The sequence below is a fragment of the Myotis yumanensis genome, unplaced genomic scaffold (genome assembly GCF_028538775.1).
Source record: "Myotis yumanensis isolate MYYU_CA2020_CCGP unplaced genomic scaffold, mMyoYum1.0.hap1 SCAF_12, whole genome shotgun sequence".
Classification (NCBI taxonomy): domain Eukaryota; kingdom Metazoa; phylum Chordata; class Mammalia; order Chiroptera; family Vespertilionidae; genus Myotis; species Myotis yumanensis.
In genome coordinates, this window is record NW_027223763.1 from 8,021,047 (window position 1) to 8,045,531 (window position 24,485).

Consider the following 24,485-nt stretch of genomic DNA (forward strand, 5'->3'; position numbering starts at 1 on the left):
TCAAGGGGAGAGCGGCCAGGCTGCGGGCCGGGTGGGGGAGCTGCCCATAAATCAGGCCCCACTCCCACCCAGTCGCTAACAAGCGGGGCTGCCTACCCGCCTACGTGGGGTCCCTGCCTCTGGGCTCCCACAGCGGCCTGGAGCAGCCAGCTGGCCAAGGCCTCCAGAGTGCCTTGGCCTCCACCCCCACCCGCGGCCCCCCAGATAGATAGGGATATATTTTTTTTCTTTTAGAAGAAGGAAAAAAATAGACCTAAATGAAGAGAAACGCCAACAAAGAAGGAGAGAGGCCTGCGGAGTCACGTGGGGGCAGAGACCAATTGGGCCTCCGGTGGCCCCCCCACCCAGGGCGGGGAGGAGGAGGACGGTTGGACAGGGCCAGCCTACTGTCCGCCCGCCGCCCGCCGTGGCGTGAAGGAGTTCCCGTGTGTATCCACCGTCACCACTGCCCCGCTCGGGCCGCCAGAGCCTCCCGCTGGACCCCCGGTGCCCACTGTCCACCCTCATCCGGCGTGAGAGCTCGCCTTCCGCTGCGTAAGTGAGGGCCTGGGCCCAGGCCTCTAATGGCCAGCCTCCCTCCTCAGTGCCTCCCTGCGGCCTGGCCCAGCCACTGCCTGCTCTGCAGAGTGGCTGGTGCCCGCTGCTCTGGGCAGAGAAGCTGCCAGGGATCTCCCCAGACCTACCCTCCCACCATACTACCCCCCCCCCCGCCCCCCGCTTTCCCTGGGCTGCGGCTGGGGGGAGCTGGGCCTATGGGGACAGGCTGGATGGGGGTCTGTGGTGTCCCGCGGTCGATCGGTGGCCAGTGTCCACAGGGCTGTGTTGGCCCCAGTCTGGTAGTCTGCGAACGTGTCCGTGGTCCCTGGATGTCCCTGCCTGCGTGTCTGCTGTCTCTGTGGTGTCTCTGAGTCTCTGTGTGGATTTGTGTGTCTGTCCTCAGCGTCCATCTGTCAGTCCAGGGTCTGTGGCTTGGTCAGGTCAATGTTTGCTTCCCTGGGCAGGCTGGCGGGGGGCTGTGATTCCCCACTTGAGCTGGAACCTAGGGCTGAGGGGTGAGTGCAGTGGGGCCTGGAAGGTCACCCCAAGAACCTCCTGGGAAGGGGAGAGTCCAGGTGAAGAGAGAAGGGGAGGCCTGGCTTGGAGCCTAGCCCCAACCCACCTGGCCCGCCTGCCCAGGCTGTGCTTCCTCCACAATGTCCGGCGGACCCCAGTGGGCTCTACCCTAGAGACATCTACTGCGGACCCCTCCCCCTCCCCCACCCGCCCAGCCTTGCCCCCCAGCCTCCTTTACTCCTTGTCAGAGGAGGTGCCCCGCCTGCTTTGCACTTTCTGAGGCCCCTCCCTGATGGAGAGCGGTTCAGAGACAGAGCCCTCACCTCCAGCTCTGCGAAATGCTGTTCTTTCTCAGGGGCTGGGGGGTGGGGGGGGGGCGGTCTGTAACTAACGGGCTGTGGCTCTCCTTCCTCCTCACTGAGATTTGTCCACAATCTCATGGGAAACGCAGAACCCCTGCTCTAGGGCCAGCCTTTTCCATTTCACATTCGGAGAAACTGAGGCTCAGAGAAGCAAAGCGACCAGCCAGAGGTGGCACAGCAAGTGGGCCGCAGATCCTCCCCTTCGGTCGGTCCGGTGGGGTGAGCCAGGTGAGAAGTGGTCTGCTCTGGGTCTCCCGGTCCCGGTCCCAGGACCAAGGTGCCAGCTCCAAGAGCAGCCGGGGGCCTCCCATAGGCCCAGACGGGTTGCCTCGCTGCCCTGAATAATTGTTCTAGTTCTCGGCTTGAAGATTTTGGCTTATGACCTCGCGGCTGCTCTGAACACTCTCCGACCCTAGGTGCCTGAGGGGGCAGGGGCAGGATTTGAGACAGATCCTCCGTTTTTTCCATCTGAAAAAAAGGAAAGTGGCCTTTGTCCCCAGGGCTGCCGAGACCCCCCCCCCCCTCCCCCAGGCGGGTACCAGTGCAGAAGGGACCAGGGAAGATTTCTCCCGGGTCTGTCCTCCCCACGCCTCGGAGAACTCACAGGGCGAGAGGACGATGATTCCCATTTTCAGCAGAGCAGACTGAGGCCCCAGGAGGAGAACAGCTGGGTCCAGGCCTCCGGGCTCCATACTACCGATCGCCTCCCCGTTCAGGCACGTGCTGTGCCAACACCACTTCGGTTCCTACGAACGATCGCCCTTCAGGAAGCCAGTCATTAGTCCCACTTCGCAGATGAGGAAACTGAGGTCCGGAGAGGCGGGAGGTTTGCTTAAGTCTCCAGTGAGGACATGCGGCGGGGCCGGGCGAGAACCCGGTGTGTCGCCTTGAACCCGAGCCGTGGCCACGGCCCCACACGTCCGCCCTTACCTCTGTCCACGTTACAAAACGACCGGCGCCCGCAGCGTGGCCCTCGCCGCCTCTAAGCTGGGCTGGCGAACAGGGGCTGCCTTCTCCCTCCGCCGGCGGGGCCAGGGCTCCCCGGCGCCCAGCACTTGCCTGGATCCCAGGGCGCCCGGGCTCCGGGGGAACGGGCTGGGGATGGGGGGACCCAGAGGATGAGGGTGAAGGCTCGAGCCGGGTGGGTGGCGGGGGAGGGCGCGGGCCCGGCCTGGGTGGGGAGGGCCGGCCTCCGCCCCCGGATACCGCACGCGCCGCTATAGAAGGGCCGGCCCGGCCCGGCGCGGCGGGTTCGCGCGGCGCGCACTGGCGGCAGAGGGGCCCGGGCCCCAGGTGCGCGGTGGAGCGGCCCTGGAGGCGGCGGGGGCGGGGAGGGGCGGGTGGGGGGAGCGGCCGAGCCCGAGCGGCCGTCATCGCGGGCGAGAGGCGCTGAGCCCGGGTGCGGCTCATCGCCGGCGGCGGCGCGGCCGGGAGGTGCGGGCTCCGCGCGGGTGGGACGCGGGCGCTGCCGCTCGCAGGAGCCGCCAGGTGGGCGCCTCGCGGGCCGCGGCCGCCGTCGTGCCCCTTCTCCATTCGGGGCCCGGGCTCTGCGCTTCGCTCCGGGGGACTTGGACTCTCCGCCCGAGGTCTGCCCCCGCCTCGGGCTCGGCCCCCGGCGCCCGGCCTGCGACTCCGCGCCCCGCGCCCGCCGTCCCCGCGGCGCGCTCCCCGCGTCGCTCCGCCCGACGTCTCGGCCCCGCGGCACCGGCTGCGCCCCCGTCGCCGGCACAGCCGCGGGCTTTGTCCCTCCCCGCTTTCGGGCCCTCCGTTCCGGGCACCGGCACCGTCGTTTGCCGACCCTTTCGGCTCGAGCCCCTGTCCGGGTTCGACTCCTCGGGGCCCCGCCTGGGAGCTCGGGCTCCGGTCGGGCCGTTTTCCGCGCGGCTTCGCGTGCGACCCCCCAGCGGGTGGGCGCCTCGTCTCTCCGGCTTCTGTCTCTCCGGCTCCTGTCTCTCCGGGTTCTGTCTCTCCGGCTTCTGTCTCTCCGGCTTCTGTCTCTCCGGGTTCTGTCTCTCCGGGTTCTGTCTCTCCCGCTTCTGTCTCTCCGGCTCCTGTCTCTCCGGGTTCTGTCTCTCCCGCTTCTGTCTCTCCGGCTCCTGTCTCTCCGGCTTCTGTCTCTCCCGGCTTCTGTCTCTCCCGGCTTCTGTCTCTCCGGGTTCTGTCTCTCCCGCTTCTGTCTCTCCGGCTCCTGTCTCTCCCGGCTCCTGTCTCTCCCGGCTTCTGTCTCTCCGGGTTCTGTCTCTCCCGCTCCTGTCTCTCCAGGCTTCCGTCTCGTCCAGCACGGGGTCTCCGCGCCGCGTCCACCTCCCAGGTTTCCTCGTCGGCCTCTGCCTGCGCCTCCGATTTCTCTCCTGCTCGTCCTCTCGCTGTCTCGGCTCTGTCTTTCTCTCCATCGTTCTTGTCTCCCCAGTTTCCTCGGGCTTCGCATGACGGCGTCCCCATCACCGATGTCCGCGCCTGCCGCCGGGCCCTGCCTCCGTGCGCTGCCTCCGTGCGCATCCCCAGCCGAGCCCCCGCGGCGCCCTCCGCCCGCCTGCCTCTCCCGGACCTGCTTCCGTGCCCCTGTCCCCGGTGGAGTCCCCGAGCACCGGCGGCTCCCCCGGCTCATTGGCGTCTCCCTCCCGGCCCAGCCCAACTCGTTTTCTTAGAATCGGGGTTTTGTTCCGGGACAAACGAATCCGATCGAAGCACATCGAATCCGGGGGTCCGGGCTTGGGGCCCGGCCGGGGCAGCGCTGGAGGAGCCCCGGGAGTGCGGGCGGGCGCGGGGCCCTGCGGGACAGGCCGGCGCGGACCGCACAGGGCGCTCCCATGGGCGGCCTGTCTCGGGCGCTCTTGCCCAGGGCGCTGTCCTGGGGCCACGGGCCGGACCCGAGGTGGGCGCCGTGGGGAGCAGGTCTGCGCGCTGCCAGTCGCCGTCCCGCCCGCGTGACCCCCTCCTCCCTCCGCAGGCGGACGCCGCGGGCATGGACTATTCGTACGACGAGGACCTGGACGAGCTGTGCCCCGTGTGCGGGGACAAGGTGTCGGGCTATCACTACGGGCTGCTCACATGCGAGAGCTGCAAGGTGAGCGCAGGGAACGGGCGCGGCGGGCTGGCAGCGCAGGAGGTGGGGGCGATGGTGCCGGCGAGGGGCAGAGCTCCACCGGGAGGACGGGAGGAAGCGAGGGGCCGCGCTGACGCCCCTCTCCCCCAGGGTTTCTTCAAGCGCACGGTGCAGAACAACAAGCACTACACGTGCACCGAGAGCCAGAGCTGCAAGATCGACAAGACGCAGCGCAAGCGCTGTCCCTTCTGCCGCTTCCAGAAGTGCCTGACGGTGGGGATGCGTCTGGAAGGTGCGCTCGCCCGCGCCCCGGCCTCAGGCGGCCTCAGACCCGTGACCTCCAGCAGAGCAGAGCCGGTGGTGCGGGTGGGTGGGAGGGGGTGAGGGAGGGAGCCACCGGCCCCCCTAAAGTTTCTGGGGCCTGGCGGGCACTAGAGCCGATCTCTTGGGAAGGGGTAAGAACTGGCCTCGCTCTGGCCGGGGAGGGATGTATGCAGAACCAGCCAGAGTTGCGTTAAAAAATACCTGGATGTGAACCCCGCGTCCCCAAAGGGCCCAGCAGCACAGGGAGCCCCGCAGAGCTCCTCCCTCTGCGAAAGGTTCTGCAATTCCTGCTCTGACACCCGCCTCCAGCCGGAGTCAGCCTCTCATTTGCTGGAGGTCAAGTCCCAAGCCTGTCACTTACAGACATTAGGCAAGTTCCGCTCTGAACTGCAGGTTCCCCATCTGCAAAATGGGCTTCATAGCGGTGCCTGACTCATTGGATGGGTGTGAGGGAATTGTGTGAATAGCTCCTAGTACCCTGCCTGGTACATGGTCAATGCTCAACAGGTTTGCTATTATTATTGTCGCTCTTTGTCATGATCTGTCTGTCATTGCTGTTTAGCCCTCACTCATACAGCCTACCTATCCATCCCAACAATTCCTCGGTTCATTCTCTCAGCGGGTGAGATCCCCCTACCCCACGTTTTTAGCCAGACCTGGAGAGGGCTGGGGAGTGGGGAGCCATTGCCCCCAGAGGTCCCAGGCCCATCTTATCTCCCCAGCTCTCAGTTCAGAGGGGAGGAGAGACATTTCAGCAGGAAGGACTCAAGCTCTTTGAGGGTGGACAGTCGTAGGCTTCCACCCTGAGGGCTCCAGCTGAGCTGTTCGCCCAGCAGGCAGCTGTTGGCTAGAGTTTTTAAACAACGAAGAAGGGCCCTAGTGACTCAGAGCTGCAGACCACTGTCTTCCACGCAGCGGTTCTCAACCTGTGGGTCTCGACCCCTGAAAATACATCTTGCAGTTCAGATATTTACATGACGATTCATAACAGTGGCAAAATTACAGTTATGAAGTAGCAATGAAAATAGTTTTATGGTTGGGGGTCACCACAACATGAGGAACTGTATTAAAGGGCCGCGGCATTAGGAAGGTTGAGAAAGTCCTGTCCTGTCCCCAAAGCCCATGTCCCCAGATCCAGGTCCTGAGTGGCCAGGAGAGCTGGTTGCTGTGAGCAGCAGAAACCCCTGGTGGGGCCTGAGGTTTCAGAGCAGGGCTGCCCACCCCTGGCAGCACGGTGGGCTGGGCAGGCCCCCAAGATCGCCTCCCCCTCCTGCTCCCTCCCTCTTCCCAGAGCCCAGGGTGGGGTCCCTGTTTGAGCAGGGGCTGGGCCGCACTGGAGCTTCAGAGATGCGACCTTTAGGTCTGGCTGGTGACAGATTCTTGGCCAGGCAGAGGGACACCTTGTCAGCAAGGGAGGTCCCTTCCCCCAGCACAGAGCCTGGACAGCCCTAAACTGAGCCTCAAATTTGAAAGCAAACCTGAGTCATTTTGCAACAGGGGTTTGCCAGAGTTAACTAGTCAGTCAGTGAGTAGCTGGATACTGGCGTCAGCTGCGAGCAAAGTTGTCCAGTCCCTACTTCCCGTCACTGTCTCCCTGCCAGTCCCTGTGCTGGGGACCTGACCCGTTGCAAAGCCCCCAGGAGCTCTCAGCCTGGGCCCCATGGCTGGATGCCACTCAGCAGGATGAGAGTGGGCAAGGGGCAGGACATCCGGGGCTAGGACAATGGATTCTGCCTGGGCGAATCCAGGAATGCTTCCTGGAGGTGGTGACCTGAGGGCTGGGTGTTCATCAGGCAGATGAGAAGGAAAGGGTTTGAGGCAAAAGGACTATCAAAGGGAGGGTGGAAGAAGTGCCAGGCTGAGGAGCAGAGAGATGAATATGGTGGAGTGGAAAGAACACGGGGTCTCATGAGGGACCACCTAGAAAGGGGAACGGGGCCAGAGGGAGCCATCACAGGGTACTGAACTGGGAGTGACACAGACAGAGCTGTTTGGGAAAGACCCGGGAGTCGGGTGGTCTGGAGGGTGGCTTGAAGAGGGTGAGCCTGACCCCCACCTCTGCCCACAGCTGTCCGCGCTGACCGCATGCGGGGTGGCCGGAACAAATTTGGGCCCATGTACAAGCGGGACCGGGCCCTGAAGCAGCAGAAGAAGGCACAGATTCGAGCCAATGGCTTCAAGATGGAGACAGGCCCCCCAGCGGGGGTGCCCCCACCTCCCCCACCCCCGCCGGACTACTTGCTACCCCCTGGCCTGCATGCGCCAGAGCCCAAGGGCCTGGCCTCTGGGCCACCTGCTGGGCCACTGGGCGACTTTGGGGCCCCAGCACTGCCCATGGCCGTGCCTGGTGCCCACGGGCCCTTGGCCGGCTACCTGTATCCTACCTTCCCTGGCCGTGCCATCAAGTCCGAGTACCCAGAGCCCTACGCCAGCCCGCCACAGCCCGGGCCGCCCTATGGCTACCCGGAGCCCTTCTCCGGAGGGCCTGGCGTGCCTGAGCTCATCCTGCAGCTGCTGCAGCTGGAGCCAGATGAGGACCAGGTGCGGGCACGCATCCTGGGCTGCCTGCAGGAACCGACCAAAGGCCGCTCCGAACAGCCTGCGCCCTTCAGCCTGCTGTGCAGGATGGCTGACCAGACCTTCATCTCCATCGTCGACTGGGCACGCAGGTGCATGGTCTTCAAGGAGCTGGAGGTGAGTCCCTCATCCCACCCGTCCGGCAGCTGGCTCTGGGGTGTCCTCTTGGCTGCCCAAGCCTTAGTCTCAGTCACCCCTGGGAGGGGGCCATCCTGCCCACTGGCTAAGGCCCTGTCTGGCAACAGGAGGTGTGAGGAGCATTTCTGGTCCTTTGCAGCCTTCCTTGCCTCTCCACTCCTCTCCTCCCTCTCTCTCCTCTATTTTTTGAGTCTCTATCTTTCACAGCTTTTGCTTCTTTTATCTTTGTCTCTCTCTCTCTCTCTCTCTCTCTCTCTCTCTCTCTCTCCCTCTCCTTCTTTCCTTCTCCCTCTCTCTCTCCCTCTCCTGGGTGTGCTGTCTCTCTGCTTCTCTGTGTTTCTCCAGCCCTGTTTGTCTCCCTGTCTTTTCCCCTCCTAGTCTGGGTCTCTACAGGCACTGATCTCTCTTCCTCTGAGACCCGAGGCTCCCAAAGGGCTAGCGGAGCCCTGGGAGATGGTCTCAGGCTGCCCCAGCGCAACGTCAGGGAGAGGGTCCACCCCGCCCTGTCCCTCCCTTTGGAGAAGCCACTGATCCCCGCCAGCCTCAGATGTCATAGGTGGGAGTCTCAGTGTCTCGGAGTTTGGAATGCTCATGGGCCTGATTCCCAGCCAAGGTGAAGGGGCTTATTGTCCCTGCCTCTCTCGTGCACAGTGGTCGGTCCCATGTGTATGTGTATCTTCGTGTTTGTGTGTGTGTGTGGGGGCGGGGGGGGGGGTGAGAGGGCAGGTGGAGATTGCAGGGCCTGCACAATCCAGAGGAGGCCACTTCCTCCACTGCTCAGCCCTCCACCGCCCTGGGCTGAGGTACCTGCAGCTAAAGCGGCAGGAGAAGCTGAAGCCAGATGAGGAAGAACTTGCCAGTCACCTTGCCTAGTGGTTTGAAGGGCCCACGGCCTGGCAGCTGTCCCTCGAGCACCCTGACTCCCTATGATCAGAGTGTGCTGCCAACCTCAGAGGCACCCCAAATCCAGCCGAGGCCCGACACCCTGGCCTGGGCACAGGCCCTCGTCAGCCCAGGCCTATTGGTGTTTGCCTTGCCCAGGCCGGCCCTCCTAGCTGTTCTGGGGCTGGGTGTAAACAGCAGGACCCGTCGCCCCCCCGCTGGGGCCACGGCAGCCTTGAGCAGCATTCAGCGCTGACACCACTCAGGCCTGGGCTTCCTCCAGGGGCAGGTGGCCGGATGGGCCAGGGGTACTGCCTCCCGGGCTGGGCATGGGGGCGGGGGGGGGGGGCGATTAGGTGAGGATGGGCACGGAGCCCTTGAGGCATCATGGGGCCAGGGCCTGGGTTACTCTGGGAGTCAAGAACCGGCGGTGATTTGATAGCCAAGGGCCTGGGGACAGGCCAGGTGTCATGGGTGGGTGGGTCTTTTCACCCCTGCCTCCCGTCCGGGCTGCCCTCATAGATGGGACAAGAGACAGGGCCTTGAACAACCCCACCTGCCTGCTACTCGTGGCTGGAGGCCCTGGTGGAGATGAGGATCCCAGGACCCTTGGGTTGGTGGCCAGACCTCCCATGAGCCCCTTGTGCAGAAGGGAGGAGGAGCGGAGCATTCCCGGCCTTCCAGAACCCTGGATGCAGGGGCAGGGCACTTCCTCTGGCCGCCTTCCTAGTCTCTCGGGGGTTTTCACGCAGGATGGGAAGGGCTTTTGTCCCAGCTTTGCTGAGTGTTTTTTCCTGCTTCTGGCTTCTCTGTGGTCCAAACCTTCCTGCTTCCCCTTCCCAGAGTCTCTGAATTGAGCCCAGGGATCTGAACCATGGTCCCACCCTCCGTAAGGGAGCCTTGCAGATATGTACCAGCCCAGCCCTTAGAGGGCCCCTCAGCAGCCACAAAGACCTCGTTTCCCACTGGGCCACCTCCCACAGGAGGGGAGGCAGAGAAGTGGGAGGGTTGCTGAGTGACCTGTCCTCCCTTTTGGCCGACCGTGCATCCCCCTGTCTCCAGGCAGGATACATTTCAGCAGACAGCAAAGGGGGCTCCCTAGCTCTGAGAGTCGGGCAGCCCTTGACCTGGGCGCTGGGCACCTTGGACCCAGGAGGCTGCCAAACTAGAGGAGGAGACAGATGTGCATGCAGATGATGCCCCCACAGGGTGCCCAGGGCCCTGAGAGCAATGGAAAGGGGCCGAGGGAGCCCAGCGGGAGAGTAGAACACCCTAAAGAAGTCAGGGAAGGTTTCTTTGGTCCGTGCTTTTGCAGAACACACCTGAGAAGGTGCAGGCATTTCAGCAAGTGGAAGCACATAGGCTAAGGCCCAGCGCGTGGGAAGGCATCCTGTGTCAGGGAGCTCCAGGGGGACCATGAGGCGGGGCTGGAGAGGTTGGCAGGGCCAGAAGCAGAGCTTGGACCAGTGGGTGATGGACCAGGCTGGCTGGAGCCCCACACCCTCTTCCCCGGGGCCACTCAGCTCTCTTATGAAGCTAATGACGTCCCAATGTTTAGCGAAGGCCTGGGTCTTTGCTGCGCTGTCAGGGGTGCTGGGGGCTCAGATGTTGGGGCTCCAGATGCCCCTTCGGGGTTCTCCTCCTCCATCCTGTCTCTCAGCTTGGATGTCCCTCTGCCTCCATTTTTCCATCTCACACATCAGGGCCTGTTAGGTCTGACAGTGGCACTGAAGTGAATAGCGACAGCCAGAATCAGAGACCTGTGTTCAAGTCCCCGCTCTGCCACTTCCCAGGTGTGTGGCTTTGGGCAAGTCACTTTACTCCTCCGGACCTCCACTTCCTTATCCGTAAAACGGGGAGAGTTGAAACAGATTCCACCCTGGAGGGCTGTTGTAAGGATTTAGTGAGCGAGGAGGGTAGAGCATTTAGCACAGGGAGCAGCGTTCCCCTCCTGACCGGCTTCTTTGCTGCTCCGTGATTCACCGTGTGCGTGCAGGTGGCGTACGGCCTGGTGTAGGAAGCGTGGGGAGACACCTGGAGACCATGCTGCCTGGGCACTAGAGTTCTGGGAGGAGATGGGGCCCACCTGGCCCTGGCCAGGTAGCGGAAACCCACCTGTACCTGCTGCTCAGTGGGAGGCAGTGCGCAGGCCCAGCCGGTCGGCCTGTCTGGACAGCTCCCAGGAAGGACAGGCTGGGAGGATGCAAGATAGGAATCAGCGAGGGGAGGCGAGGGCCAGGAGCGCCTGATGACCCATCTCGACATCACTTCACCCCGACATCCAGCTCCGAGGCCCCCAGCTGGCAACAGGTTTCACTGCTCAGATATATGGCTTCATCTAAGCGGCATAACTCTGTCAGTCCTGGACTGACAGACGGTGGGCCCGCCGACCACTGGGCCGGAGAGCGCCGTGGCCAGCCCGTGGCATGTCAGCCGCTGGAGAATTACAGAGCCCGCTGGCCTTCGGCCGCCAGACCAGCCGGACCCCAGGGGGCTCCGGAGGGGGGCCTGCTGGGAGGGAGGTCAGCTCTGCACCCATAAATACCCCGTCTCCGAGGCAGGCTGCAAGTGTCAAGGCTCCAGGAAGATTTGTGGCCGACAGCAGGAGGGACGGGGGGGGTGGCGGGCCGGGCGACAGGCCAGGCTGACAAGGGACCCCGGGGCCTGGGCGGCAAACGCCTTGTTCCCAGGGCGGCAGGGCGGACTGGGGCAGAGGAGGAGCCTTTTGCTTCGGGAGAAACTTGTGGAAGGTGAAACCAGCCCTCTTTGGTTAAGTGAGCCTCTTAGCCACCTGCTTTCCCATGGAGAGGGGCTGGCGGTGCGGCCTCTCGTGTTTTTATTTTAATAGAAAAAGAAGTGTGTGTGTGTTCATCTGTGTGGGGAGGTTGGTGTCTTTATGTGTCCATCTGTCCGTGGGGGGGAGCGCGAGTGAAGAGTCTGGCAGGAACGACTGCTCGGCTGGGGGCACCGCCGTGGCCCCCAGAGCCCTCCGACCGGCGTTGCTGCGGCTGCTCGTTTTCTCTGACCCAAAGCGGCTGGGAACTCACGGAGACGGACGGGTGGCCCGGTGGGAAGTCATAGAGGGCACTGGGCGCCAAAGCTTAGCCACCGTGATGCCCGCCTGTGCCCCTGCAGCTCCTATCACCCCGCTGGGCAGGGCCACCCCCACCCCGGGGCCTGAGGTCTGGGTACAGAGTCTGCTGCAGGGCTTGGCCAGCGGGTCACGGTGACCCCTTCTGCTTTCTGCCCGGGGCTCAGCCTGCTTATCTCCTAATTCTCCCCCTTATCTCTCGCTCTTCCCTCTTCCCACCCCCTGTTCCTTCTATCCAGGCACAAGGGTGTCTGCTCCCGAGGGCCCCATGGGTGGGTGCAGAGCCCAGCCCAGCCCTGCATGTCCTCCCTTCTCCTCTGCCTCCAACGGGGTCACCCAGGTTGGGCCAGTGTGACTCCTGGGCTGGTCCCAACTACTTGGGCCTCAGGCAGTTCCCCGCCCCCTCCCCCCTCCCAAGATGAGCCCAGTTCGGGGGCATCTGGGCAGAGCCCAGCTCCCCGTGTTGCCCGAGGCGAGCCTCCGTGTCCTTCTCTGGAATAGGGGCCGAATGCTGCCAGGGCAGGGGTGAGGGGTCCCGGCTCAGCCGGGGTCCGGGCCTGGTCGTAGGTGCCCGCCAAGCCTTGCCTCCTCCCTGGGGTGGGTTGGGGAGGCCTCCTGCCAGCTCTCTGGGCCTGGCCCCTGCGGAGGACAGAGGCGGCGAGACAAGGAGGTTTCGTGCTTCACCCTTGCGCTGTGGCTGAGCAGGGGGACCCCTGGCTGGGTTCCTGATCTGACAGTAATGGGGCTCTAGAACTTGGTCCCGAGAGGAGAGAGAGGTTTGGGTTCTTGACATGAAGATGGGATGAGGCAGGGAGGCTGGGAGGGTGGGGACTCAGAGCAGGACAGAGACTGACCCCCTCCTGCCCTCAGCCGTGTCCTCAGCCATGCGCGCTGGGGAAGGGCGGGCAGGGGGACCTGGCTGTGTGTCCTGCTCACTCTGCTCTTTGCCCACGACTGCCCCCAGGAGAGGAGGAGGGGCTTCTACCCCACAGAAGAGAAAGCTCAGGCCAGGGGCTGCCTGGCCCCTGTGGCCTCCGGGTTGGGGTGGCTCCTCTGGGCTCTCTGTGGCTGTCTTGGGGAGCACATGCTTGTCCATCAACTGCTCATTGACGCCTCCTCTGGGGGCCCAGTCCTGCCTTCCCAGGTCCCACGGGTACTGGGGAAACAGAGGCATGAATAATGCCATCAGATGTGGCAGGTGCCACAGCCAGAGGACAGTGAGGGCACCGAGCAAGGAGGAAGGATTGGTGAGGGCTTCCTGGGGGAGGCAAAGAGCCTGCCTGAAACCCTGGGTGGCAAGGGCGGGTCTGAGTCCAAGCTGGGTGACTAGGAGCACCATCTGCAACCAGACAGAGCCGTGTGACCCTCTGGACGCCTGTGGGCTCACGCCTCCCTCCATAGATGGGACAACAGCTACACCAACCTCAGGGTGTGGGGCTGCAGTCCAGCGGCCGTCAGCTATCATGGTTTGTGTTCGCTCTAGGGCGGCACCCAGGAAGGTGCCCAGAGGTATCTGCTGGTCGATGGTGGCTGGCTGGTGAGCTGCAGAGGCTGAGAGGGACCGGGGTCTGTGCTGTGTCTTCCTAGGGTGACCTACAGCCCCAGTGCCGGCTCTGAACGGCCAGGAGGGCTCAGTATTTGTCACTGTGGGGAGCAGTGCACTGAGAGCAGCAGCTATGGCCCTGGCCTGAGATCCCAGGAGGGTCCCTCACCCTCTCCAGGCGGTTTACATCAGGGCATCCCTCCTGGCTTTCTCATCACGTGGTTCTGAGTACCCCGCCTCCAGCTGTGAGTGTCCACTCTGGCCATGTTGAATGCATGACTCCCCAGAGCACAGGGGCGCTGCCCAGGGCTGTCCCCACCCTTGCACGGAGTGTCCGACCGCAGCCTGAGTGTTTACAGTCTGTGCTGTTCCTGCTCGGCGGTCAGACCTCTGCCATCTACCCGATCACTCCCGGGGCGGGGCCGACGGCCCTGCTTTCTTGTCCTGAGCCCGAGGGCTCTGCTCAAGGCCCAGGGAAATCCCTCTGTTTACTCTTCATGAGTGATTGGAGCTGCTGGAGATGTGACCACAGGCCAGATGGGCACAAGTTCAAATTAATATTGCTCTTCCTTGCATTTGAGTGAGTCCTTCTCAAAGCACTCCTGTGGCTACGCGCACCAGCATTGACTGAGTGCTATGTGCCAGGCCGCTTCCTAATACGTTGCCCATTTTACAGATGAGACCACTGAGGCCCAGAAAGGTTACAGAACTTGCTGAAGGTCATAGAACTTGTAAGAGGCAGAGCTGGGGCCTGCAGCCGGACCCTCCTATTCTTTTGCTAGAGCCCTGCCACACTTTGATGAGGTAGACAGGTGGGCAGACGGGGCACAGAGAAGTTGAGCAGCTTGCCCAGGTCACATACCCAGTTGAGCCTCAGCTCTGAGAGTTGGAGGAGGAGGGGTGAGAGGAAGGTCCCCAGCCAGGCCATGCTGGATGCAGACCCCGTGCGCCGCCTCCTTGCAGGTGGCCGACCAGATGACGCTGCTGCAGAACTGCTGGAGCGAGCTGCTGGTGTTCGACCACATCTACCGCCAGATCCAGCACGGCAAGGAGGACAGCATCCTGCTGGTCATCGGGCAGGAGGTGACCCACGCGGTGCCCTGCCCCAGCCCACTGTGCACTCCCAGGATTCCGGGCCCACAAGAGGTCCCAGGCCTCTCCAGGGCTGGCCCTTGGCATCCTGAATATCATCCCATTTCCCCAAGTTCATGGGATACCCCCAGTCCGACCTCTCTGACCGGCCCTGGCTGTGGCCTTGAGAGGAGGCAGCCTCTGGGAGCCCTGCTCTGGGGGAAGCAGCTCTGGGGTGTTGGGAGGGTTGGGGAGACTCCAGGAGGAGGTGATGGTGGTTCCAGGTCTTGGTGGTACCAAGTGATGGTGGAACCAGGTAGTAAAAGGTATTGGGGGATACCCCCACCTCCACACAGGCAGAGGAGAGAGCATGGGGAAAGGCTGAGAGGGACATTGGGAACTCCTGAGCCCCCAGGAGCCACTAGTATGCTGGACTGTGGGTTTGGGGGACCCTGCGGGTGGGGCATAAGGTAAGAGATAAGGCTGGAGAGGTTGCTAAGGGCTAGATTTGGCAAGACTTTGCAGGCCCTAAATCCTGAGTGAGTGAGTGAGTGAATGAATGAATGAATGAACGAGCAGAGGGGTCTGGGCCCCAAAGAGCCGTAGTCAGATTTGGGCCCCCCTAACGCAGGGAATTACGGGCACTAGGATGGGAGCCCGGGGTATAGACACTCCTGAGATGGAGCGGGGAGCAAGGGGACAGATTCTAGTGGGGAAGGACACAGCCAGGTGTGAGGGGCACTTGAGGGGGTGAGATGGGAGGTGAGAAAGTGAGGCAGCGCCCACTGCTCAGATGCCGGGCACCTGGCGGGCACCGTTCCAGGAGGAGGATGGCCAGCTGGTGAGAGGAGGAGGACGGAGGGAGGAAGAAGGGCCCAGCCTGGCGGAGGGCGGAGCACCTCGCAGGGGCTTAGGGAAGGAGGAGCAGGCTTCCCAGATGCTCCTGTAGGCGTGGGAGACGGACCCTCTCCTGCCCCTGCCTCCACCCCAGGCCCTGGTCCTTCTGTCCCCGTCCTCAGTGCTCCCCCCGGGGTGTCAGGCCAGGGGAATGCTGGTCCCACGGGCATGGCTTGGGGCCACCTGTGAATGCAAATGAAGAGTCTGAGGTGTGAGTGTGAGTGTGAGTGTGAGTGTGAATGTGTTGGCCATGTCAGCACGCAGGTGGAAGTCTCGGAGGCCGTGGGAATGTCCTGTATTTTATTGTGCAAATATCTCCACGCACATAAATGTGTGGGTATCAAGATCTGCCTGTCACCATGTCCGTGGGAACATAGACATGGGCATGTCTGTCTGTGTTGCCCTGATGTGACCATACCAGGGTATGTGTGTGTGTGTGTGTATGTGTGTTCACTTCATGAAGTGAGTGGATGACTCTGTGAGTGTGTGTGAACGTGAGCTGAGGCCCCTTCCCCAGCCGAGGGTGGGCGTGTGGGACCCAGGCAGCCATGTGGCCCCACCCACGTGTGTCCAGGCAGACCTGCCCCCACGCCCGGCACAAGGTGGCATTCGCTTGCAAACACGGCACAAAACACAAAAGCAGCGCGTACCCCTGGGCCGGGCAGCAGGCCTTTGTGTGTGAAGGACCCTTCATCTCCCTCTGCACACACCTGCCCGGTGTCAGCTCTGCTGCTACAGGGCCCTGAGCTCGCCGGGCGTGTGAGGAGGGCGGGGAAGCTCGGGCCCTGGGTGTTGGGGCTGGGAGGGCTCCTGGGGCCCGTGGAGAGGCTGCCCCCGCCTGGTACAGCTCCACGGCTGGGCACACGGACCCCAGCCTCCCACCGGAGGCCTCCCACCACGCCCTCCCCAGTCCCTGATGAGAGCTCCTGCCCCCGTGCCCGCCGCCCTGACCCCAGGTCTGCCCGCCCAGGTGGAGCTGAGCACGGTGGCCGCCCAGGCCGGCTCCCTGCTGCACAGCCTGGTGCTGCGGGCGCAGGAGCTCGTCCTGCAGCTGCACGCGCTGCAGCTGGACCGCCAGGAGTTCGTCTGCCTCAAGTTCCTCATCCTCTTCAGCCTCGGTGAGTGACAAGGGTTTGGGGGGGTGGCTGGGCTGGCCCTGAGGGGGCTATGGCTGGGGGCTCAGTGGGACAAAGACCCTCCCTCCGTGAGGGGACCTGCTCTTACAAGGGGGGTTGCTGTCTCTCTGGGCCTCAGTTTCTCTCTTTGAAAGTAGAGCCAAGATAATGTCTAGGACTGGCCCTGTATGAAATGCGGACCCCTTCTGAGAATTCGGTGAATTCCCAGCTGAAAGGCGGAGACAAGTGCCCCTGCCACCTCCAGGGAACACCGTGCGGTTCCTGGAGCTTCTGTTCCCTGGTCTCCTCCTGGGGTCCCTGTTTTTCCCAGTTCCCTGTTCTTGCGGGGAGGAGGGTGCCTCCAAATTCTGACTCTGAGCTCTTTGGGGCCCAAACACCTTTGCCCATTCATCCATTCATTCATTCTACAAACTTTTGCTGAGCAACTGCCCTGTGCAAGCAGCAAGGATACGCAATGAACAAAAAAGACCCACATCCCTCTCTGCAAGGAGCTGACCTTCTCCTGGGGGGAGAGACAATGAGCAGATGTGGATGCTTAGTGAAATGATGGCCTGAAGATTGCGGTGAACGCTAAGGAGGGGAAAACGCAGGGAAGGGGGAGAGGGCGAGCCCAGCCACCCGCATGCCCCGCGCCCCAAGGCTCTGCGGTTGCCTCCTGCCTCCATTGCCTTCCCTGCCCGCCCAGCCTGTGCTGCTCCCGTCTCCACCGTCCTCTCGGCTCTCAGCAGGGTGGCCTCCTTCCGTCCTCCCTCACCCAGAAGCCATCTCCATCCACAGTCCTCCCTGTGCCCAGCGATGCTGCGAACATAGAGGTTTTCCTTACTCTCAGGTGGCTCCCCGTCCAGGCAAGGCCTCCAGCCAGTCATCAGGACTGGACAGAGACGCGGGGGACCCAGGGTGGGGGCAAGGACTCTGCCTGGTAGGCTTCCTGGAAGAGGGACAGCTGAGCAGGGTCTCAGAGGATGCGTAGGAGTTGGCTGGGGGGATAAACCTTTCTCAGAGGCGTCGGTGGGATGGAAGGTTGGAACGGGGGTATGAATGCCTCCTCACCCGGGGAGGAGGCAGGATTTGAGACTTAGTCTTTGTGGCAGATGGCATCATAGGCACAGCCTGGCAAGGGTGTGTCTACCCAAGAGTGGGGGCGTTGGGGAAGAAGTGGGCTGGGGGGGCGTTGTGGAGCGTTGGCTGTGCTCAGTCCATGGCCGGGGGGCTGGGTGCTGGGCTGGGTCTTCTCACTCAGCAGGTGGTAGCCGAGGGCTCATCTGCAAGGCTGCAGGGTTTGGTAGGGGACAGCCACGGTGGGGCTGGGGTTTGAATCTTGAGCAGCCGGCTAGGAGCGTGACCTGAGGCCCTCGGAGGAGCCGCAGGGGCGCAGGCCAGGCTGGCTCCAGCAGGGGGAAGCCCCCCTTCCTCTGCCCCCAGTGGTACCCTCCTCCCAACCTTGCTGAGAGCTGCCGGGCTCAGGGACTGGCTCAGGCCGAAGCCACAGACGGCTGTGGTTGGGGATGTGGAGACTCGAGGAGCTTGGAGTGTGTGCATGCCTTTGTGTTTGTGTCTTCGTTTTCACACAAGTGCAGACTGTGGGCATCTGCAGGCTTGTGTTCTTGTGGGTCACATTGTGGAGACTGAGTGTGACTGGGGAGTGACGGGGGAGGGAGGGGAGGGCTTTGGACTGCTGGGTGGTGCTTGGGTGCTGGGGGCCGTAGCATGGGCGTGTGGGCTCTGTGGCCGTCTGGGTGGTGTGTGAGGCGACCTGACCACCATCAGGAGGCCACCAGGAAGGTCCTGGGGAGGGTTGGGTGGAGGGGGTGCTGCCGGCCACCCACCCTGGTCCCTCCATCTGTCCGTGGACACGCCCTGCAGGACAGGGACCATGTCTTGGCTTTCAGGCTGCCGGGGCCTGAGGCCCACGCCCTGTGGCCCCGGCCCCCTTCCCACCAAAGCCCAGGCGCTGGGGCTGCCGGGTCCAGCAGAGCTCTAGTCTCCAGCAGGAGATCAGCCCAGAGGCCAGCACAGCTGAGCCCAGCCCTCAGAGCCCGGAGTGCCTGCCCCTTCATGCTAACCTTCATCCTGTTTTCCGGAGGAGGCAGCTGAGGCCTGAGAGCCCACGAGTCCACAGTGCCTGTGGGACCAGGCTGGAGGGGTGGGGTGGAGGAGGGGTGTGCGTGTGTGTGTGTGTGTGTGTGCACGCGCGCTATGTGTGCACTCATGCCAGGCAGGATGGGGTGGTGATTAGCAATGGGAACTACGTACGGACCACCTGGATTCTAAATCTGGACTCTCTCGGGCTGTGTGAGTCACTCCCCTCTCTGAGCCTCTCTTGCCCCATCCTAATAATCCTTAACTTGCTACGAGGATTGAATGAGAGAACTCCCTCGGAATGTATTGCCTTCATCATGACCATCATTAGTAAGTTAATGAGCAAATGAACACGTTAATGGATGGAGTGAATGAATGAGCGAGTCGGTCTCCATCTTCACCGCACGCCGTGTGTCTGGCACAGGGCCTGGCCTTTGGGGCTGAGGTGGCTGGGGGAGAGCACCGGGCCGGCAGGCCAGAAACCCTAGCGAGGTTGGGGCTACGGGAGGAGGCGCCCCGGGACCTGGGCCTGTGGGAGCTCATGGAGGGCAGGAGAGAGGCGGCCGCGTGAGCCGTGTGCAAGGCCTTGAACACGTGAGCCGTGTGCAAGGCCGTGTGCAAGGCCGGGCCCGGTGCCTTGACCCTTCCCTCGGGAAGGATCGTCAGCTGGCGTCACAGGACCAAGCCTGCAGTTAGCAAGGTGCTTCCCACGCAGCCTGGGAAGGGGCCGCGCCCTGCAGGCAGGAGGGCCACGTGGAGAAATCTGGGCAAGAGGAGGGGGGAGATTTGCCCGGAGTCTGGGAAGCGAGAGGGGGCTCCTCCATGACCCGCAGAGCTGGGTGCCCAGACCGCCAGCTGGCATGTGGGCATCCCCCTTCCTGGGCTGCGCAGCCTGGACCCGGGTGATGCCTGCCCCCCCCCAACCGCCCTCCCGCCCACTCAGCACCCCCTTCTCGCCTGCCTCCGCAGAAGGGTGCCATTTGGTGTCTAAATAGCCGTCTCAGGCAGGCGAGGAGGCAGGTAAGGAGGTTTAATTAGAATTAGTGCCTCTCTCCTGGCAATCACGGTGTTTATGAAGATGGCCCGGCGGGCTTTGTTCCCCAGAGGACTTAATCGAAGCTTAATGGATTGACCTAACATTCGATTTCCTGACTTCCATTGAGGCGGCGGCAGCAGCATTCCCTTAAGCGTTTGCAATTTACCCACTGCTCCGCGCCAACAAAAGGCAGCCTGAATAGCAGCCCCACTCGAGGGGCCATTGTGCGCGGGGGCGCCTGCCTGAGTCACCGCTATTGGGACAACATTCTTTATGCCTCGCTGGAATGAAAGGATTATTCAAATATTCAATTAAACCGTGAAAAGGGGGCTTTGCTGAGAACCTGGGGGCCCCCAGCTCCACAGAGCTAGCGGGCTGCTCTCCGAGGCGGGGTTGCCATCTCCCGGCCCCTCCTGCCTCTACCACCAGGATTGCTGGGAGCTGAGCAGGCTCGGGGACCCACGCAGGCTTTTCTAGAAGGTGCCCCTCTCCAAGCTGCGGCAGCTCAGCGCCACAGCGGGGCACACAGATTGGATCCTGTTTGTGGGTGCCTTGGGAGGCGGAGGGTAATCGACCCCCCATTTTGCAGACCATTGGGAAGCCAAGGCTCTGACAGGGGAAGGGACTTACTTGCCCAAGGTCACCGGCTGGAGGTGGAGGTGGGATTTGAACCCCTGACACGTGAAGGGGCACCTCCAGGTTTGTGTGAGCCCTGCTCCTCCTCTGATGGGTGAAGGGCGTGGTGTTCTGTAGGATGTTACCTCTGTTACACCCGTTACCCCACCGTCTTCACACGGTCCTGTTCGCGGGGGGTGCTGGGAGGCTGGGAGAAGGGGCGGGACTGGACCGTGGTCTCCTCCAAGGTGAGGGCCACAAAGTTGAGTCTGGAGCCTAGAGTAGCCTCCCTGGGGAGACCTGGGAGCCCAGGTGGGAGGTCTTGGATGGGACTCCTGGATTGGATGAAACGTCAAGTTAACCATGTCCAGTCTTCCAGGAACCAAGACCCAGCTTGAGCCCATCCCTGCTCACTCTTAGGGCTTTGGAGCCAGAGAGACGTGGGTCTGAATGCAGACTCTGCATCTACTCCGTGTCCCAGGCACACCCCACTGTCCCTACACCAGGGGGTGCCCTTTCCTGCCTGCCTGAGTGTCTGTGGGGATTAACTGAGCTGGGAGCAAAGTGTCTGGTGGGTGCCCAGCAAAGAGCTGAGGGACCCTCGGCGCTGCTGGCAGGGGCTGTTTCCGAAGGTGTGCCTGTCCTGCACCAGCCCTGCCCTCCGCCCTGCTGTCCCTGGTGCAGGGCTGCTGAGAACAGTAAATCCGGGAAAAGCCAGGCTGGTCCTCCTGCCCCCTCCCCCGCCTGCCTCTACTGCAGCATCCCAGCCAGTCTCCCCCTCCTGCCCCACTCAGCTACTTCCTCTGGCCCCTCTACTGCTGTGTGGCCTTGAGCTGGTCCCTACCCTTCCCTGGACCCCCAGCCCTACGGTGAATTGTCAGAAGACAATGTCAGGAGAATTGCCCAGCCTGGGGGATGGTGGCTGTGAAGGAGAGGGGACAGTATTAAGATGGAAAAAGGCTGCGATAGGGATGGAACTAGGTAGGGGGCAGGGGGAAAGGGGGGGCTTCCCATGACCTTTGAGTGCGTCCGTCCAGAGCAGGCCAAGCTAAGGAGCAGGGCTGCCGTGCCGGTTGCTCACTGCAAGGGCACCCGGGCAGGGAGCGAGCAGGAGCTGGCATCTAGCTTGTGTGCCCCCCGCCCGGCTGTTTCCTGGACAAGGGGGAACTTCTGTCCAAGTGGCACAAGGTGCCCTACGGACTGGAGGCGACCCGGGGAGGCCAGGAAGAAGATGACCCTGGCTTCCTTACCGAAGGGAGGTGAGGGGGCTGGGAGCGGGGGTGGAGGATTGGGGCCAGGTCCTGCCATACGCCCTGGGCCCAGCTCGTGTTTCCCTAAATCCAACTTTGGACAACACAGGCCTCCGCGGGCACACTGGGGGCGGCCGGGGATCAGGGTTGCCAGGAGCCCCAGCTCTCCTGGCGCAGTGGGTGTTAAGAGGGATTAGAAGGGCCAAGGGCTGCACACACCGCCCGCAGGGGTAGGGCTGGGGCTGAGGGGGTGGAGGGGATGTGGACAGACAGACGGCCATTTTCTGAGCCTCTGGATGCCACATCCCAGGCGAGTCCCTGCTAGGGTTTGGGGGTGAGGGACCAGTTCTGTGGATTCCTGCTGACCCTCAGCCTGCAGGCAAGGCACCAGCCGGACACGCTGCCTGGGAGCTGAATGACACCCGCAAGCCGTGATGAGGGCTCAGGCGACAGGAAACTGACCCTCGCCTGGCACTCCTGGGGGCGGGTACCCGTGCAGGCCTCTGCACCCACGCTCTTGCCCCTGCCAGGTGGGCGCGGCCCCTTTCAGAGAAAGAAGGCCTTTCGGGCTGTGAGGGGGCAGGGGGCAGGCCATGGCTCCTAAATGATGGGGCTGGGATTTGAGCCCCACCCATCTCACTCCGAAGACATTTTTTTTCCCCCGGTCTTTTCACTGGACCTTGGTGTGGGGGTGCCTTGACCACACTCCTCTGTCCGTGCACAAAGGACCATTGGCTGGAGCAGAGCCAGCGCCCTCGGCTCCCTGCCATGGGCATCGTTCCTTCCCGTGTAGCTCGGGGCCTCTTGTTTGTCCCTGTTCTTACATAACCTGCCTGCTTTGTGCACACGCTTCTAATTTATGTAGAGATCTTTGCCTTATAGACCTCATTCTGCATCTACCTGGTCTGTTTTTTTCCACTCAGCCTCCTGCTTGTAAATTCTCATCCATTTTCTCTGTGTTATCTGCTCCATCACTACTACCTACAGGCCACCTCCCCGTCACCATGAATACCGCTACAGTGGGCATCATGGCCCCGGGGCCCATGGGAGAATCTCCTGGTGGTACTGGAGCCTCTGGATGGTCAGCGGGTGGACCCAAGGAGTCCGGGTCACCCTCTAGAATGGGGCCGCTAGTGCACACGCCTCGCAGCTATGAGGTGGGACCCTCCCACTCACACTGGCCCTCCCGGGTGCTGGGGACAGTGATGACTGTGGCCAGGAGGCGGTGCTGTGGTGACCATCCTGGGGATGATGGCGACGGCATGGCTTTGACCTCGGGGACGGGAACGGTGATGATCATGGCTGTGGTGAGAGTTGGGATAGTAATAGCTCGCCCAGCTGACATATTGGGCCGCATTACATGTCAGACACTGTTTCCTAAACACCTCCCACGAATCAACTCCCTGAAGCCTCCCGACCGTCTTGTAAAATAGGTGTTATTGTCACTGCCCGTTTCACAGATGAGGAACTTGAGAGGTTAAATAATAAGGCCAGGGATACGCCGGTGAGGTGGGTGATGGTCTTGGTGAGGACGGAGGTGTTCGTCATGACCACGGTGATGACAGGGCAGTCCTGACGGTGGCAGGTGCTGGTGGTTGGGTGGTTGAGGGTGTGTTTGTAATAACCAGAGGGATGTTGGTGCTGGTGACTGCGGGTGGCAGCGATGCTCAACTGTGGTGATGGTGGTGATGGTGATGGGGATGATCAAGGTTTGGCTGACGATGGCAGCAGTGGCCATGCTTGGGGATGTCACTGTTGGCCTGTTGGCGATGGATGATGGTGGCGGAGTTCATCACCCACGGCGGTGACGGTGGAGATGGGGATGTGGTGGTGTCGGGGAAACTGCTCGTCTGGTTGATGATGATGGTGGCAGAGCCTAGGTCTTTGGTGATCGTAGGGCTGTTGGGGCCGGTGACGCAGCGACGGCTGCTGACGTGATGGCGGTGGTGCTGATGGGCTCCTCCCTTTGCAGATGTGAAGTTCCTGAACAACCACAGCCTGGTGAAGGATGCTCAGGAGAAGGCCAACGCCGCCCTGCTGGATTACACCCTGTGCCACTACCCGCACTGCGGGGACAAGTTCCAGCAGCTGCTGCTGTGCCTGGTGGAGGTGCGGGCACTGAGCATGCAGGCCAAGGAGTACCTGTACCACAAGCACCTGGGCAACGAGATGCCCCGCAACAACCTGCTCATCGAGATGCTGCAAGCCAAGCAGACTTGAGCCTGGGCCGGGAGGGGCCAGGACCTGGACCGGGGCTGGGGGAGGGGTCACGGCCACCCCCTCAGCCCTCCAGATGGTTTATTTTATTATGCTGACCCAGGAGCCCCACCCTGTAGGCCGATGCCCCCTGAGCTCTCTGAAGCCCTGTGTTTGGGAAATGAGTGAGGGTGGGCAGCGCCTGGCCAAGGTGGGTGGCCCCCGCTAGCCACTGGCACTTGCCTGACACTCAAGTGCCCCCAGGCGGTGGCTGCTAGCCACCCTCTTCCCCTCCTCCTGCTCCCGCTCCCAGTTGTCTGTCCTGGAGCCTGGAGCACAGGTCCGGGGAGGAGGTTTGGGAATCCCTGGTGGGCCTGGATGTCCCTTAGGTCAGAGGTCATCCCTTCCCCTGTCCTGGAAACAGAAGCAGAAAGAGGTTGAGTGTCATCAACTGGGGGGAGAGAGGGATCTCCAGAACCCCCTCCAAGGGACCAGGAGGGAAGCCCTCTGTTTTGTAAACTGGGGATAACCGTTTGCAAAATCGAACAGGGACTAGAGGACATTGGGAGATGGTGAGGACAGACAGACCTCCTCCTCAGCCCTCTACCCCCTCTGACTCCTGCTGGGGAGAGCGTTGACGTGTTATCCGAAAAGAATTTTGCTACAATCATCTTTCTCTCCCTCTCTCGGCACAATCAGCAGTCTAGCCCCGCCCACAGCTGGCCCGCCCAGGCTGGTATTTATCTGCAAGGCTGCCAGGCGGTAGGCAAGAGGTTTTCTGTTTTGTTTGTTTTTGAATCGAGATATTCCTTGCAAGGTGTGTATGGATAGGGGGCAGATTGGAGGACTGAGGCCGGGGTTTAGGGCCAGCACCAAGTATAGCCCATGGTTCCTCCCCACACACCCTCGTACGAAGGACCCCACCGGTGGTGCTGGGCCATTGTTTCTGGGACCCCACTCCAATCCAGAGGAGAGCTGTCGCTTGCCCCTCACCCCGTCCAATGAACATCAGGGTGCCCTGTGAGGCTCAGGGTCTCTGTGGGTGGGAATACAGGTGGCCTTGGGGAGGGTGCATGGGTCTCCAGATCAGGGACATGGTGGAGAAGCCCTTCCTCGTTGGCCCTGTCCCATTAGGTCCCTTGCTGCAAACCCTCGAAGCTGGACTCCAACTCCCTGGCCTCCTGCCCTA

General features: G+C 62.5%; 1 protein-coding gene across 1 annotated transcript; it reads left to right on the forward strand.

Annotated features, from left to right (window-relative positions):
- The first annotated feature begins 439 nt into the window (after positions 1-439).
- Positions 440-23,966, forward strand: NR5A1 (nuclear receptor subfamily 5 group A member 1). Its single transcript, XM_070430033.1, has 7 exons — positions 440-534; positions 4,366-4,482; positions 4,612-4,753; positions 6,854-7,479; positions 13,980-14,099; positions 15,955-16,102; positions 23,073-23,966. The coding sequence occupies exons 2-7, from the start codon at positions 4,381-4,383 to the stop codon at positions 23,318-23,320; spliced, it is 1,386 nt and encodes a 461-aa protein (XP_070286134.1). The 5' UTR covers positions 440-534; positions 4,366-4,380; the 3' UTR covers positions 23,321-23,966.
- Positions 23,967-24,485: the final 519 nt, after the last annotated feature.

Excerpts from the sequence above, each read along its gene's own strand:
- NR5A1 (XM_070430033.1), top strand. The coding sequence starts at position 4,381 with ATGGACTATTCGTACGACGAGGACCTGGACGAGCTGTGCCCCGTGTGC. Across the intron at positions 4,754-6,853 it reads GGTGGGGATGCGTCTGGAAG|CTGTCCGCGCTGACCGCATG; the intron begins GTGCGCTCGCCC and ends CTCTGCCCACAG. Across the intron at positions 16,103-23,072 it reads CCTCATCCTCTTCAGCCTCG|ATGTGAAGTTCCTGAACAAC; the intron begins GTGAGTGACAAG and ends CTCCCTTTGCAG.